This window comes from Scyliorhinus torazame, chromosome 17 (assembly GCF_047496885.1).
Source record: "Scyliorhinus torazame isolate Kashiwa2021f chromosome 17, sScyTor2.1, whole genome shotgun sequence".
NCBI classification, from domain to species: domain Eukaryota; kingdom Metazoa; phylum Chordata; class Chondrichthyes; order Carcharhiniformes; family Scyliorhinidae; genus Scyliorhinus; species Scyliorhinus torazame.
In genome coordinates this window covers 157,882,991-157,897,085 of record NC_092723.1, presented here as the reverse complement: position 1 = coordinate 157,897,085, position 14,095 = coordinate 157,882,991, and the positions used below count along the sequence as shown (strand labels likewise).

At 49.2% G+C, this 14,095-nt stretch overlaps 1 protein-coding gene across 15 annotated transcripts in view; it reads left to right on the top strand.

Annotated features, from left to right (window-relative positions):
- Positions 1-14,095, top strand: part of crebbpb (CREB binding protein b) — a 279,436-nt gene that overhangs the window by 86,323 nt on the left and 179,018 nt on the right. For all 15 annotated transcript variants that reach the window (XM_072481408.1, XM_072481399.1, XM_072481406.1 and 12 more), the window contains exon 6: positions 1,579-1,812. In XM_072481408.1, coding sequence (XP_072337509.1) covers positions 1,579-1,812 — 234 coding nt within the window. The remainder of the gene's footprint in view (positions 1-1,578; positions 1,813-14,095) is intronic.

Sequence of the window (14,095 nt, the reverse complement as noted above, 5' to 3'; positions counted from 1 at the left end):
GGCCCCGTCTCATGGTCGAGGTGGGGTCGGGCGTTCCGGGAGCTGGATCGGGCGCTCCGGGGACTGGCATCGCTTCCCATGCTGGTTCGAGTGCTCTGGGGGCCTGGTCGGGTACTTCGCGAGGTTGGGGCCATCTGCTTCCAGGTCGAGGCCAGGGGGGATCATTGGAGGAGTCCTGTCGGTTCGGTCATCTGGGCCGGCCCATATCTGGGAGGATCTTCAGACCTGCAAGGGAACATAAAAGAGAAAGGTTAGAGATAGAGATAGTGATAGTGTTAGAATTAAATTTCTAAAAAGTTAGTACGGTTATAAGAGATGTAGGAAGAGGATCGATGTGAGAGAGCTCACAGAGTCGTCAAACTCCAGAGTCACCTTAAGTGCCTTGCATACCTTCTGAAATGGGATAGCAAACCACTCAGTTCAAGGGCAGTTAGGGATGGGCAATAAATGCATGCCCAGCCAATGATGCTCACAACCCCTGAACAAATAATTTAAAAAGTTGATGGCTTGTGGCATACACTTAGTGGTATGATGGTATTTCTTCGCTCTAACCACATAGATTCTGTCCTTCACCCATCAAGGGCATCCTTTTTCAGAGTTAATGTTATCCTTAATCAACACTGCCACCCATCTTCCTTCCTTTCCTTTCCTTCCCTCCCTCGAGTGCAGGTAACTTTGGAATTTTCACGCTTCTCTTGTTTTCTTTCTGGATTATCCTGTTAAATTTCTTGACCCTTGACATTTGAAAAGTGCCATTTTTGACACAGCTACTCCATCATTGAAAAAATCCTAAATCAGAATATTGAGACCTGCACAAATTTATAGGAACATGCATTTAAAATTTAAATGCAGCCCACAAGCACCATAAAGACAGAATTTTGGATACTCCTAATCCAGATGGAGCCCTTATGATTGATTAAATGGCATCTGACTTACTCAACTTTGCATCTTTGATCCTTCATGTATCGAGTATTCTTGACTCATTTGCATCCAAAACTGACACCAAATCAGATTCTGCTGCAGTGTTCTTTATTGACAATTAAACTGGAGAATTACCTTGGAAACGCCACAGTAACAGACCAGTTGAAATATTTTTCCTCAAATATTAGGAAAGAGAAGCAGTTTTTTTCATTTTCTTCTGAAACTGCCTATCTCATTCTTCAAAGGAATATAGGAGGCTCAGAATTAGCCAAATACATTGCGTGGAAATAACCAAGAGGAAGTGAGTTCATTTTAATTCATCACTATAGCAAGGTTCAAAAAGTGCCCGTCTACCATGATAATATAAAAAAAAGCTTTTCATGTCTGTGTTTCACTTGGGTTAGTGATAGCACGCAGATGTTTGTCATTTAGGTGTCAGGTTAACATCAGAAAATTTGTATGTGAAATGTACTCCTCCACAAAAACAACTTAACTGTGAAAAATCATTGATTGACGCGTTATCAACTTTTATTACATTTCACTGTATAAGATGTTCTTGCAAACTGACTATATTAAAGTAAAGTAAGTATGTGTATAAGTGTTGTGTAATGACTGGTCAGTAATTTTAATACAAATGTACTGTATCTAATTTTACAGCTCTATTGGGTTCTCTGCCGAGTGGGTTACCAAACACAGTGGGTGCAGTTGGAAGTGGTCCGCAGGGCACATCCACTAATTCGAACCCTATCGATCCCAGCTCAATGCAGAGAGCATATGCCGCACTTGGACTGCCCTATGGTAATCAGCCACAAACGCAGCCACAGCCTCAGGTACAAGGCCAACAGCCTACACAGCCTCAAGTCCACCAGTCAATGAGGCCTAACCCTTTGGGTAAGAACAGTGATAAACTAGCAGTTGCATGGCTTTAACAAAAAGATGAAATTAAGTGTATGCTAACACATATTTTTCCTCCATTGTATCAGAGTCAGCAGCATTTAGTGTTGACTAATATCTTCCAACAGTTTATTCACGATGGGGACAACTTGTAACATTTAATGAGAAACACGTTTGTTTCTCCATTTCTAAAAAAAATTCTGTCCTCATTTTAAAAATGCCAAAGCTGGCATAGTACCCTTCTTTTTAGCCATTCATGGAATGAATGCTGGTAAGACCAGCATTTATTGTCCATCACTAATTGCCCTTGAGAAGGTGGTGATGAGCCACCTTTTTGCATCACAGCAGCCTATGTGATAAAATGCACCCACATTTAAGTAAGGAATTCCAGGGTTTCGAAACAGAAATAATGAAGGGAGAGCATTCTATTTTTGTGTCAAGATGCTGTGTGGCTTGGAGGGGAATTTGTAAGTGGTGGTATTCGCACAGGTCTACTACCCTTATTCTTTTAGGTGGTTCAGATTATGAGATTTGGAAGATGCTGTTGATAAATGTTGGCGAGTTGCAGTAGTGCATCTTATGGATGGTACACATTGCTGCCACTGTGTACCGATGGACAGTGGGATGCTGATCAAGCGGTCTGCTTTGACTTGTGATTTATTGAACTTGTTGAGTATAAGTGGATTCAACCAGGCAAGTGGGAAGTAATTCACATCTATCTGCTGCCTTTTTCCTTTGAGGCAGTAGAGATTGTATGTTTGGTAGGTGTTGTCACAGAAGCCTTAATAGGTTGCTGCAGTGCATCTTGCAGATGATACATGCATTGCAGTCACAGTTAGCAAATGGTGGGTGGGCTGCCACTTGTCTAACAAATGGTAAGCCCTCTGGATGTTGCTGGGGGGATTCAGTGATGGCAATGCAGTAAAATGTCAAAGTAAGGTTGTTCGATTCAATCTTATTGGCAATGGTATTGTAAGGTTGTTCGATTCAATCTTATTGGCAATGGTATTGCCTGGCACTTCAATGGTATGAATGTTCCTTTCACTTATCACCCCAAGCCTGAAGGGTGTCCAGATGTTGCTGCTTGTGGACACAGACGTCTTGTTATCTGCAGAGCTGCGGGTGAACTGAACACTGCAATCAACAGCGGACATTTCTACTTACATTCTTTTTTTTTAAATATATTAAAGTTTTTAACACAATTTTTCTCCCTTACAAACAATAACCCCCCCCCCCCCACACGTAACAAAAAAAAAGAAATGAGAAATCGCGCAGAGCAAGATATATACGTGGCAAAATAGTATATTTACATAGCTTTGTACACTGGCTCTCTCCCGTACGTGCCAGTTTCCCCGACTCTTCATGTTATCTCTTGCTCATCCCCCCCCCCCCCCCAGGCAGCTCTCTCTCTCTCTCTCTCTCTCTCTCTCTCTTTCCCCCCCCCCCCCCCCCCCCCCCCCCCCCAGGTTGCAGCTGCTGCTGACCGTCCTTCCTCTAACGCTCCGCGAGATAGTCTAGGAACGGTTGCCACAGCCTGTAGAACCCCCTGCGCAGACCCTCTTAAGGCGAACTTAATCCTCTCCAACTCTATGAACCCAGCCATATCGTTTAACCAGGCCTCCACGCTGGGGAGCTTCGCCTCCTTCCACATTAGCAAGATCCTTCGCCGGGCTACTAGGGACGCAAAGGCCAGAATACCGGCCTCTTTCGCCTCCTGCACTCCCGGTTCATCCACTACTCCGAATATTGCTAGCCCCCAGCTTGGCTTGACCCGGACTTTCACCACTTGAGATATTGCTCCCGCCACTCCTCTCCAGAACCCCTCCAGTGCCGGGCATGACCAAAACATATGGACATGGTTCGCCGGGCTCCCTGAGCACCTTCCACATCTGTCCTCTACCCCAAAGAACCTGCTCAACCTCGCCCCCGTCAAGTGAGCTCTGTGAACCACCTTAAATTGTATCAGGCTGAGCCTGGCACACGAGGAGGAGGAATTAACCCTACCCAGGGCATCAGCCCACAGACCTTCCTCGATCTCCTCCCCCAGCTCCTCCTCCCATTTACCCTTCAACTCTTCTACCGGCGCTTCCCCCTCTTCTTTCATCTCCTGGTGTATTGCCGACACCTTGCCCTCCCCGACCCATGCACCCGAGATCACCCTGTCTTGAATTTCTTGTGCCGGGAGCAACGGGAATTCCCTCACCTGTCTCCTCACAAAAGCCCTCACCTGCATATATCTAAAGGCATTTCCCGGGGGTAACTCGAACTTCTCCAGTGCCCCTAAGCTCGCAAACGTCCCGTCAATGAACAGGTGCCCCATTCTTCTGATCTCCGCCCGATGCCAGCTCTGGAACCCCTGGTCCATCTTCCCCGGAACAAACTGGTGGTTACCTCTGATCGGGGACCATACCTGATGCTCCCATTGCGCCCCGGTGCTGTCTCCACTGGCCCCAGATCCTTAACGTTGCCGCCACCACTGGGCTCGTGGTATACTTTGTCGGCGAGAGCGGCAGCGGTGCCGTCACCAGCGCCCCCAGGCTTGTTCCTTTACAGGCCGCCATCTCCATCCTCTTCCATGCCGCCCCCTCATACACCCCAAACCCTTGCTCAGCTCCTCCAACCCAATTGGTGCCCCCAAGCCAGCCACCTCCTGCTCTTCCACCCTCAGGAATCTCAGTTGGTCTAGGAATCGTCTCGTCCCCTCTTCCCCCGCTGGGGGCTGGGATCTGTACAGCTCTTCATAGAAGGCCTTAAATACCTCGTTTATTTTCGTCGCACTCCGAACCGTCCCCTTCCATCCTTGACTCCCCCTATTTCCCTCGCTGCCATCCTCTGGTGTGCCAGCATCCGACTAGCCTTTTCCCCATACTCGTAGACCGCCCCCTGCGCTTTCCTCCACTGTGCCTCCGCCTTCCCTGTGGTCAACAGGTCAAACTCCGTCTAGAGCCGTCGTCTTTCCCCAAGTAATCTTTCCTCCGGGGCCTCTGCGTATCTCCTGTCCACTCTCAAAATCTCCCCCACTAACCTCTCCCTTTCCATGCCCTCTGTCTTCTCCCTATGAGCCCTAATGGAGATTAGCTCTCCCATGATCACCGCCTTCAACGCCTCCCATACCACCCCCACCCGCACCTCCCCATTGTCATTGGCCTCCAAGTACCTTTCGATACACCCCCTCACCTTCCCACACACCACCTCGGCCGCCAGCAGTCCCACATCCAGCCGCCGCAGCGGGCGTTGCTCCCTCTCCTCTCCCAGCGCCAGTTCCACCCAGTGCGGGGCATGGTCCGAAACGGCTATGGCCGAATACTCCGTCCCCTCCACCCTCAGGATGAGCCCCCTGCCCAGAACAAAAAAATCTATCCGGGAGTAGGCTTTGTGTACGTGGGAGAAGAAAGAAAATTCCCTGGCCTGCAGCCTTGCAAACCGCCATGGGTCCACTCCCCCCATCTGATCCATAAACCCCCTGAGCACCTTGGCTGCCGCCGGCCTCTTTCCAGTCCTTAATTTGGAGCGGTCCAGTGCTGGATCCAACACTGTATTGAAGTCCCCTCCCATTATCAGGCCTCCTATCTCCAGGTCCGGAATGCGCCCCAACATGCGCTTCATGAATCCTGCATCATCCCAGTTCAGGGCGTATACGTTTCCCAACACCACCTACGTCCCTTGCAGCCTACCACTCACCATTACATATCGTCCTCCATTGTCCACTACAATAGTCTTGGCCTCAAATGACACCCGCTTTCCCATCCCCCCCCCCCCCCCTCCCCGGACTAGCCATCTCCTTTTCTGGGCCAGTCCCGTGTCCACGCCTCCCTCACCCTCCAGTCCCCCAGACGGGGGACCCCCCCCCGTCCCGACCACCTCTTCTATGTCCCATTCCCTTTCGGCCAGTGCAGCAGCAACCCTTTTTCCCCCCCTTCCCTCCCCCCGCTAGACCCCTGTCTAGCTTTTTTGCTCCCCCCATGTCACTCCCGTAAGTCAGCTGACCCCGGCTACCCCCGCTATCCCACCTTGACCTCCCCGTATGGGAGTTCCCCCTCCTACCTTTCTCCCCGCACGCGGGAAAAACAAAAACCCTGCGCTTTCCAATGCCCGCTCCGCCCCCTCTGGCGCAGCTCCTGTCGCGGCCTTGTCCCTCTCCCCCAGCCCATGTAACATTTCCTGCGCATGATTGTGATTGACCCCCTATATACAACAACCATCACACATCAAACCTCAAGTATACCCCCCACCCTCACAAACTCTCAGTTAGAGTCCAACTTTTCGGTTTGTATAAATGTCCACGCCTCTTCAGGCGTTTCGAAGTAGTAGTATTGGCCCTTGTATGTGACCCACAGTTGCGCTGGCTGCAACATTCCGAATTTCACTTCTTTCCGGTGCAACACCGCTTTGGCCCAGTTGAAACCCGCTCTCCGCTTTGCAACCTCCGTGCTCCAGTCCGGGTATATTCGGATCTTTGCATTGTCCCACTTACTGCTCCGCTCCTTCTTGGCCCATTTCAGGACCCACTCTCTGTCCGTGAACCGGTGGAACCTCACCACCATCGCCCTTGGCGGCTCATTTGCCTGGGGCCTCCTCGCCAGCACCCGGTGTGCCCCGTCCAACTCCAGCGACCTCGAAGGGGCCTCCGCGCCCATCATCGCCCCGAGCATCGTGCTCGCGTATGCCCCGGCATCAGCCCCCTCCGCTCCTTCAGGGAGACCCAGGATCCGCAGATTCTTTCTCCTCGACCTGTTCTCCAGGTCTTCGAGTCTTCTCGCCCACCTCCTGTGTAGCGCCTCGTTCTGCTCCACTGTCACCACCAGGCCCGAGATCTCGTCCTCGTTCTGACCAACTCTTTTTTGTACCTCCTGGATCTGAACCTCGTGGGCCTTCTGGGTGATCCCTCGTCCTTCGATTGCTGAAAGCATAGGCACCAGCATTTCCTTGCGCATCTCCTCGTGCTGCTCCTCGAAGCAGTGCTTGATAAACTCCTGCAGCTCCACTTTGTCTCTGGCCGCCGCCATTTTGTCGTTTTTTCCCGTTGCTCCAATGCCACTTTTGTGGCCGTTACACTTCGAGTCCGTTTCATAAAAGTTGGAGGGGGACCTCCCTCTTACCTTCCCCACGAGTTGGTATCAAAAAAAGTTCCGTTGGGGCTCTTCTAACGAGCCCGAAAGTCCATGGTAGCGGGAGCTGCCGAATTGTGCGTCTCAGCTCCGCATAGCCGCAACCGGAAGACTTACATTCTTATGATGGAAGGAAGGTCATTGATCTTGTCCTCACAAATCTACCTGTCACAGATGCATTTGTCCATGAAAGTCTTTGGCAGAGTGACCACCCCACAGTCCTTATGGAGACAAGGTCTGTCCGTATTGAGCACACGGGCTCTGTCCGCATTGAGGACACTGGCTCTGTCCGCATTGAGGACACGGGCTCTGTCCGCATTGAGGACACGGGCTCTGTCCGCATTGAGGACACGGGCTCTGTCCGCATTGAGCACACGGGCTCTGTCCGCATTGAGCACACGGGCTCTGTCCGCATTGAGGACACGGGCTCTGTCCGCATTGAGGACACGGGCTCTGTCCGCATTGAGGGCACGGGCTCTGCCCGCATTGAGGGCACGGGCTCTGTCCGCATTGAGGGCACGGGCTCTGTCCGCATTGAGGGCACGGGCTCTGTCCGCATTGAGGGCACGGGCTCTGTCCGCATTGAGGGCACGGGCTCTGTCCGCATTGAGGGCACGGGCTCTGTCCGCATTGAGGGCACGGGCTCTGTCCGCATTGAGGGCACGGGCTCTGTCCGCATTGAGGGCACGGGCTCTGTCCGCATTGAGGGCACGGGCTCTGTCCGCATTGAGGGCACGGGCTCTGTCCGCATTGAGGGCACGGGCTCTGTCCGCATTGAGGGCACGGGCTCTGTCCGCATTGAACGTCTGTCCGTATTGAGAACACCCTCCATCATGTTTTATGGCACTACCACTATGCTACATAGGATAGATTCAAAACAAGTCCAGGAGCTCAAAACTGGGCATCGATGAGGGGTTTTGGATCATGAGCAGCAGACTTGTACTCCACCACAATCTTTAACCTCGTGGATAGCATATCCCTCATTCAACCCTTGCTATCAAGCCAGGGATCGAACCCTGATTCAATGAAGAATGAGGGAGAACATGCCAGGAGCAGAAACATTATGAACGTTCCTCATTTGCAGATGAGTTATATCTTCGCTGTTTTTCAGTCAGCATGGTAGCACAGTAGTTAGCACTGTTGCTTAACCCGCCAGGGTCCCAGGTTCGATTCCCGGCTTGGGTCACGGTCTGTGCAGAGCCTGCACGTTCTCCCTGTGTCTGCGTGGTTTCCTCCAGGTGCTCCAGTTTCCTCCCACAAGTCCCAAAATTACCATTGGGTAATTTGGATATTCTGAATTCTCCCTCTGTGAACCCGAACTGGCGCCGAAATGTGGCGACTAGGGGATTTTCACAGTGACTTCTTTGCAGTGTTAATGTAAGCCTACTTGTGACAATAAAGATTATTATTAAGGAGCAAGCAGATTTAAAAATGAGGAACCAGCATGATGAAGCTGTAACATAGGATTATATGCATGCTAAACAACAGAAGCAGTATATTATTGACAGAACCAATTGATCTCACCTGAACAAATCCGATCAAATGTGGTGGACAATAGGGCAGCACGTGGCACAGTGGGTTAGCCCTGTTGCCTCACGGCGCCTAGGTCCCAGGTTCGATCCTGGCTCTGGGTCACTGACCGTGTGGAGTTTGCACTTTCTCCCCGTGTTTGCGTGGGTCTCACCCCCCACAACCCAAAGATGTGCAGGGTAGGTGGATTGGCCACGCTAAATTGGCCCTTAATTGGAAAAAATGAATTGGGTACACTAAATTAAAAATTTTTTAAATGTGGTGGACAATTGAACAACTAATGGAGGAGAGAGGGCCCCATGAATATCCCCATTCTCAATGCTGGCAGAGCCCCACATCTGAGTGCAAAAGATAAGGCCAAAGGCTTTGCAGCTATCTTCAGCCAGAAGTGCTGTGTGTATGATCCACCTCCGCCTACTCCTCTGAGGTTTTCACCATCACAGGTGCCAGTCTTCAGCCATTTCGATTTGCTCCACAGGATATCAAGAAAAAAAAAGTATTGCATTTGTATAAGGCTTTGCATGATCAATAGAGTCTCGAACTGCTTTACAGCTAATGGAGTACTTTTGAAGTATAGTCACTGTTATAATGTAGGAAACACAGGAGCTAACTGCAGAGCAAAGTCCCACAAACAATGTGACAGTGAACCGTTTGAGAAATAAGATAACTCCACCTCTCTTATCCAAAATAGTGCTATGGGATCTTCCACCTGAGTAGGTAGATGGGTCCTTGGTTTAAAGTCCCATCTGAAAGATAATCTTTATTGTCACAAGTAGGCTTACATTAACAGTGCAATGAAGTTACTGTGAAAAGCCACACCCGAATAGGCGCCGGAATGTGGCGACTAGGGGCTTTTCACAGTAACTTCATTGAAGCCTACTTGTGACAATAAGCGATTTTCATTCCAGCACCTGTTCGGATACACAGGGAGAATTCAGAATGTCCAAATTACCTACTGTGCTGCCCAGATATACACCCCTGCAATCCTCACTGAATCACTGAGCCAATCAAGAAACACCATTATATGCTCACTTCACAATCATTGACTATCTACTTTATAATCATGAGGAATCTGAAGGATGTGTGATGCTTTAGTTATACAGAACCTTGGTCAGATCCTCAAGTATGCAGATTCCTTGATTAATCTGGGAGTGAAAGCATTCAGTTCTGGGCATTGCAATTTAAGAATAATGTATTGGCCCTGGAGATGATACAACGCAGATTCACTAGAATGTGACCAAGATTTAAAGAACAAAGAAAATTACAGCACAGGAACAGGCCCTTCGGCCCTCCCAGCCTGCGCCGATCCAGATCCTTTATCTAAACCTGTCACCTATTTTCCAAGGATCTACTTCCCTCTGTTCCCCGCCCGTTCATATATCTGTCTAGATGCATCTTGAATGATGCTACTGTGCCCGCCTCTACCACCTCCGCTGGCAAAGCGTTCCAGGCACCCACCACCCTCTGCGTAAAAAACATTCCACGCACATCTCCCTTAAACTTTCCCCCTCTCGCCTTGAAATCGTGACCCCTTGTAATTGACACCCCCACTCTTGGAAAAAGCTTGTTGCTATCCACCCTGTCCATACCTCTCATAATTTTGTAGACCTCACTTAGGTCCCCCCTCAACCTCCGTCTTTCCAAAGAAAACAATCCTAATCTACTCAACCTTTCTTCATAGCTAGCACCCTCCTTACCAGGCAACATCCTGGTGAACCTCCTCTGCACCCTCTCTAAAGCATCCACATCCTTCTAGTAATGTGGCGACCAGAACTGCATGTAGTATTCCAAATGTGGCCTAACCAAAGTCCTATACAACTGTAATATGACCTGCCGAGTCTTGTACTCAATACCCCGTCCGATGAAGGCAAGCATGCTGTATGCCTTCTTGACCACTCTATCGACCTGCGTGGCCACCTTCAGGGTACAATGGACCTGAACTCCCAGATCTCTCTGTACATCAATTTTCCCCAGGACTCTTCCATTGACCGTATAGTCCGCTCTTGAATTTGATCTTCCAAAATGCATCACCTCGCATTTGCCTGGATTGAACTCCATCTGCCATTCCTCTGCCCAACTCTCCAATCTATTTATATTTTGCTGTATTCTCTGACAGTCCTCCTCGCTATCTGCAACTCCACCAATCTTAGTATCATCTGCAAACATGCTAATCAGGCCACCTATACCTTCGTCCAGATCATTTATGTATATCACAAATAACAGTGGTCCGAGCACGGATCCCTGTGGAACATCACTAGTCACCTTTCTCCATTTTGAGACACTCCCTTCCACCACTACTCTCTGTCTCCTGTTGCCCAGCCAGTTCTTTATCCAGCTAGCTAGTACACCCTGAACCCCATACGACTTCACTTTTTCCATCAACCTGCCATGGGAAACTTTATCAAACGCCTTACTGAAGTCCATGTATATGACATCTACAGCCCTTCCCTCATCAATTAACGTTGTCACTTCCTCAAAGAATTCTATTAGGTTTGTAAGACATGACCTTCCCTGCACAAAACCATGCTGCCTATCGCTGATAAGTCTATTTTCTTCCAAATGTGATTCGATCCTATCCCTCAGTATCTTCTCCAACAGTTTGCCTACCACTGACGTCAGGCTCACTGGCTTGAATTTTGAGGACAGGTTGCAGAATCTTAGTTTGGATTCCCTTGAGTTTAGTTGAGGGGTGATCTGTGTGAAATGTTTAAAATGGGAAAAAGATTCAATAGGATAGATACTGAAAAGAAACAATTTCCCTTGTGGGATATTCCAGAATCAGGAGGTAGGGATAATCTTGACATTAGAGCTAGGTCATTCAGGGGTTAAATCAGGAAGCACAGGGTGGTAGAAATCTGGAACTCCAAAAGGTTGGAGGTCAATTGAAATTTTAATGCCAGAGTTTGACAAATTTTGTTAGATAAGGGCATCAAGCCGGGAATCGAACCTGGGAACCCTGTGAAGCCATAGTGCTACCATGCCACCTGGGACCCCTGACTGTGCAGCATTCCTTCCGTCCTGCACTGGAGTATCATTCTTGATTTTTTAAGTCTTGGAGTGGGACTTGAACGTGAAACTCTGTGACTCAGGTGAGAGTAGTCCAACTGAACATGGTTGAATGTACTGGAGACACCCTGGTCTATGGGCCCTGATAACATTTTGGCTGTTCCACTGAAGATGTGAGCTCCAGAACCAACCATGCCTCTGGGCAACCTATTCCAGATAAATTGCAACACTGGCATTTATCCTGACAAATCAGAAAATTATCCAAATATGATGTCAACAAAAAAAAGAATAAATCCAATCTGACCAATTACTGCCCCATCAACAACCTACTTTCAGTCATCAAAGCGATGAATGGGTTCACAGACAATGGTATGAAGCGGCATTCGCTCAGCAGTACCTTTCTCACCAGTGCTCAATTTGGGTTCTGCTTGGAGAGCTCAGCTCCAGATCTTGTTCTAATCTTGGTCCAAACATGGACATAAGCAAAATTGACATAAGTTGGAATCAGGAGGGAAACTCTCTACCTGTACAAAGGAAGATGGTTGAGATTGTTGGAGGCCAATCATCTGAACTTGAAGGCATCACTATAGGAGTTTGTCATGTTGTGTCTTCGACCCAACTATCTTCAGCTGTTTCATCAATGACCTACCCTCCATTTTTAAAAAAAATGCATTTTTTTCAACTTTTTCAATTTTACCAAATTGCACAATTCCACAGACACAACAGACAAGAAAAAATACTGAATAAAATATAACCCCACGCAACTCATGCCCCCTCTAGCAACTGACGATGATTTGTTCCTTAAAATATACAACGAAAAGCTGCCAGTTCCGGTAGAACCCCTCGACCGATCCCCTCAGTGTATTTGACCTTCTCCAGGTGCAGAAACTCCATTAGGTCTCCTAACTATGCCAAGGTGCTGGATGGGGTCGGAGGCCTGCACCCCAGCAGATCGCCTCCGGTCAATCGATGAGGCAAAGGCAAGAACAGCTGCCTCTGTCCCTGTCTGCAGCCCCGGCGAGTCTGACACTCCGAATATGACAACTAGAGGACAGGGCTCCAATTCGACTTTCAGAATCGCCAACATGGTAGCTAAAGAAGGAGACCCAAAAACTCACTAGTTTGGGACAGGACCAGAACTCGTATATGTGTTTTAGCCGAGCCTCCTATCATCCACTTCTGGGTAAAAAGACGCTCACCTTCACCGTGGTCATGAGCTAAACGCTACCTCGAGCTGGATTTAGGGAGAAAGACTGGAAGACATTGAATAAAAAACCGTGGAAGAATATTCATTTTGATAGACTGGACGTGCCCGCCAAGGGCAGTGGCAGCTTATCCCACCTTTGCAGATCTGACTGGACCTTGCTCACCAGACTGGCCTAGTTCAATTTATGGAGCTGGGCCCAGTTCCAGGCCACTCCGACACCCAGATACCTGAAGCATGATCTGGCAAGGCGAAAGGGAAGCCCCCCCAAGTTGACTCCCCTCCCTGTGGGATTCACCAGAAAATATTCATTCTTACCCAGATTCAACTTGTATCATGAGAAAGAGCCAAAGCAATAAGTCGTTGGCATATAGGGACACCCTATGCTGCACCGCCCCTCCCCAATTATCTGCTTCCACTTTTTTGAAGCCCTCAAAGCCATAGCCAGGGGTTTGATCGCCAATACAAATAGATGGGGAGACATCGGAAACCCCTGTCTCATTTCCCCATCTAATTGAAAGCACCCCGAGCTTAAAGTGTCGGTACACACACTAGCCGAAGGGGCCTTATTTAGTAGACCTATCCACAAAACAAACTTTGGTCCAAACCCAAAACTGTAAACAGTTACTTCCAGTCCACCCTGTCAAATGCCTTCTTGGTATCCAAAGACACCACCACTTCGGGACCTGGCGCCGCCGGCGGGGAGAGAACTACATTTTAACAGTCGGCGGACATTAGACGACCACTGCCGGCCCTTAACAAACCCTGTCTGATCTTCACCAATTACCCTCTAGGCAAGACTCGAACCTCATCGTTAGCACCTTAGCCAATACCTTGGCATCCACATTCAGCGACAAAATAGGACCGTATGAACCATATTCTACAGGATCCTTACCTTTTTTCAACACATAGATCAGTGCCTGCACCAGTGTCACCAGAAGGGAGCTCCCAGTCCAGAGAGTCCTGAAGCATGTCAACCAGCAACGTGACCAACTGCCCAGCAAACCTCTTCTAAATCTCCACTGGAAATCCATCCGGCCCCTGGCCTTGCCTGTTTGCATCTGTCCTATTACTGCCAAGACTTCCCCAAGACGAAGATTCTTCTGGAAAGCCTCAAACCCACCTTTTACTCTATCCGGGGCAGACACCAGCTTGCCGCTTGAATCCCTGGCCTGAATGCTCTCCCGGGTGGCCACCTGACACCTCAACTGGTGAGCCAGGAGACGGCTAGTCTTCTCCCCATATTCATGAAAGACCCCCTCGAATGCCGCGGCTGGAACCCACAGCCTTACCCATTGGCAACAGATTGAACTGCGTCTGTAGTTCCTTCCTATTTGCCAGGGTCACTCGAATACTTGCGGTGCACCTCCGTAATATCATCAACTAGCTTTTGGCGCTCTTCTCTTACCTCCCTATCCCTGTGCACCTTGGA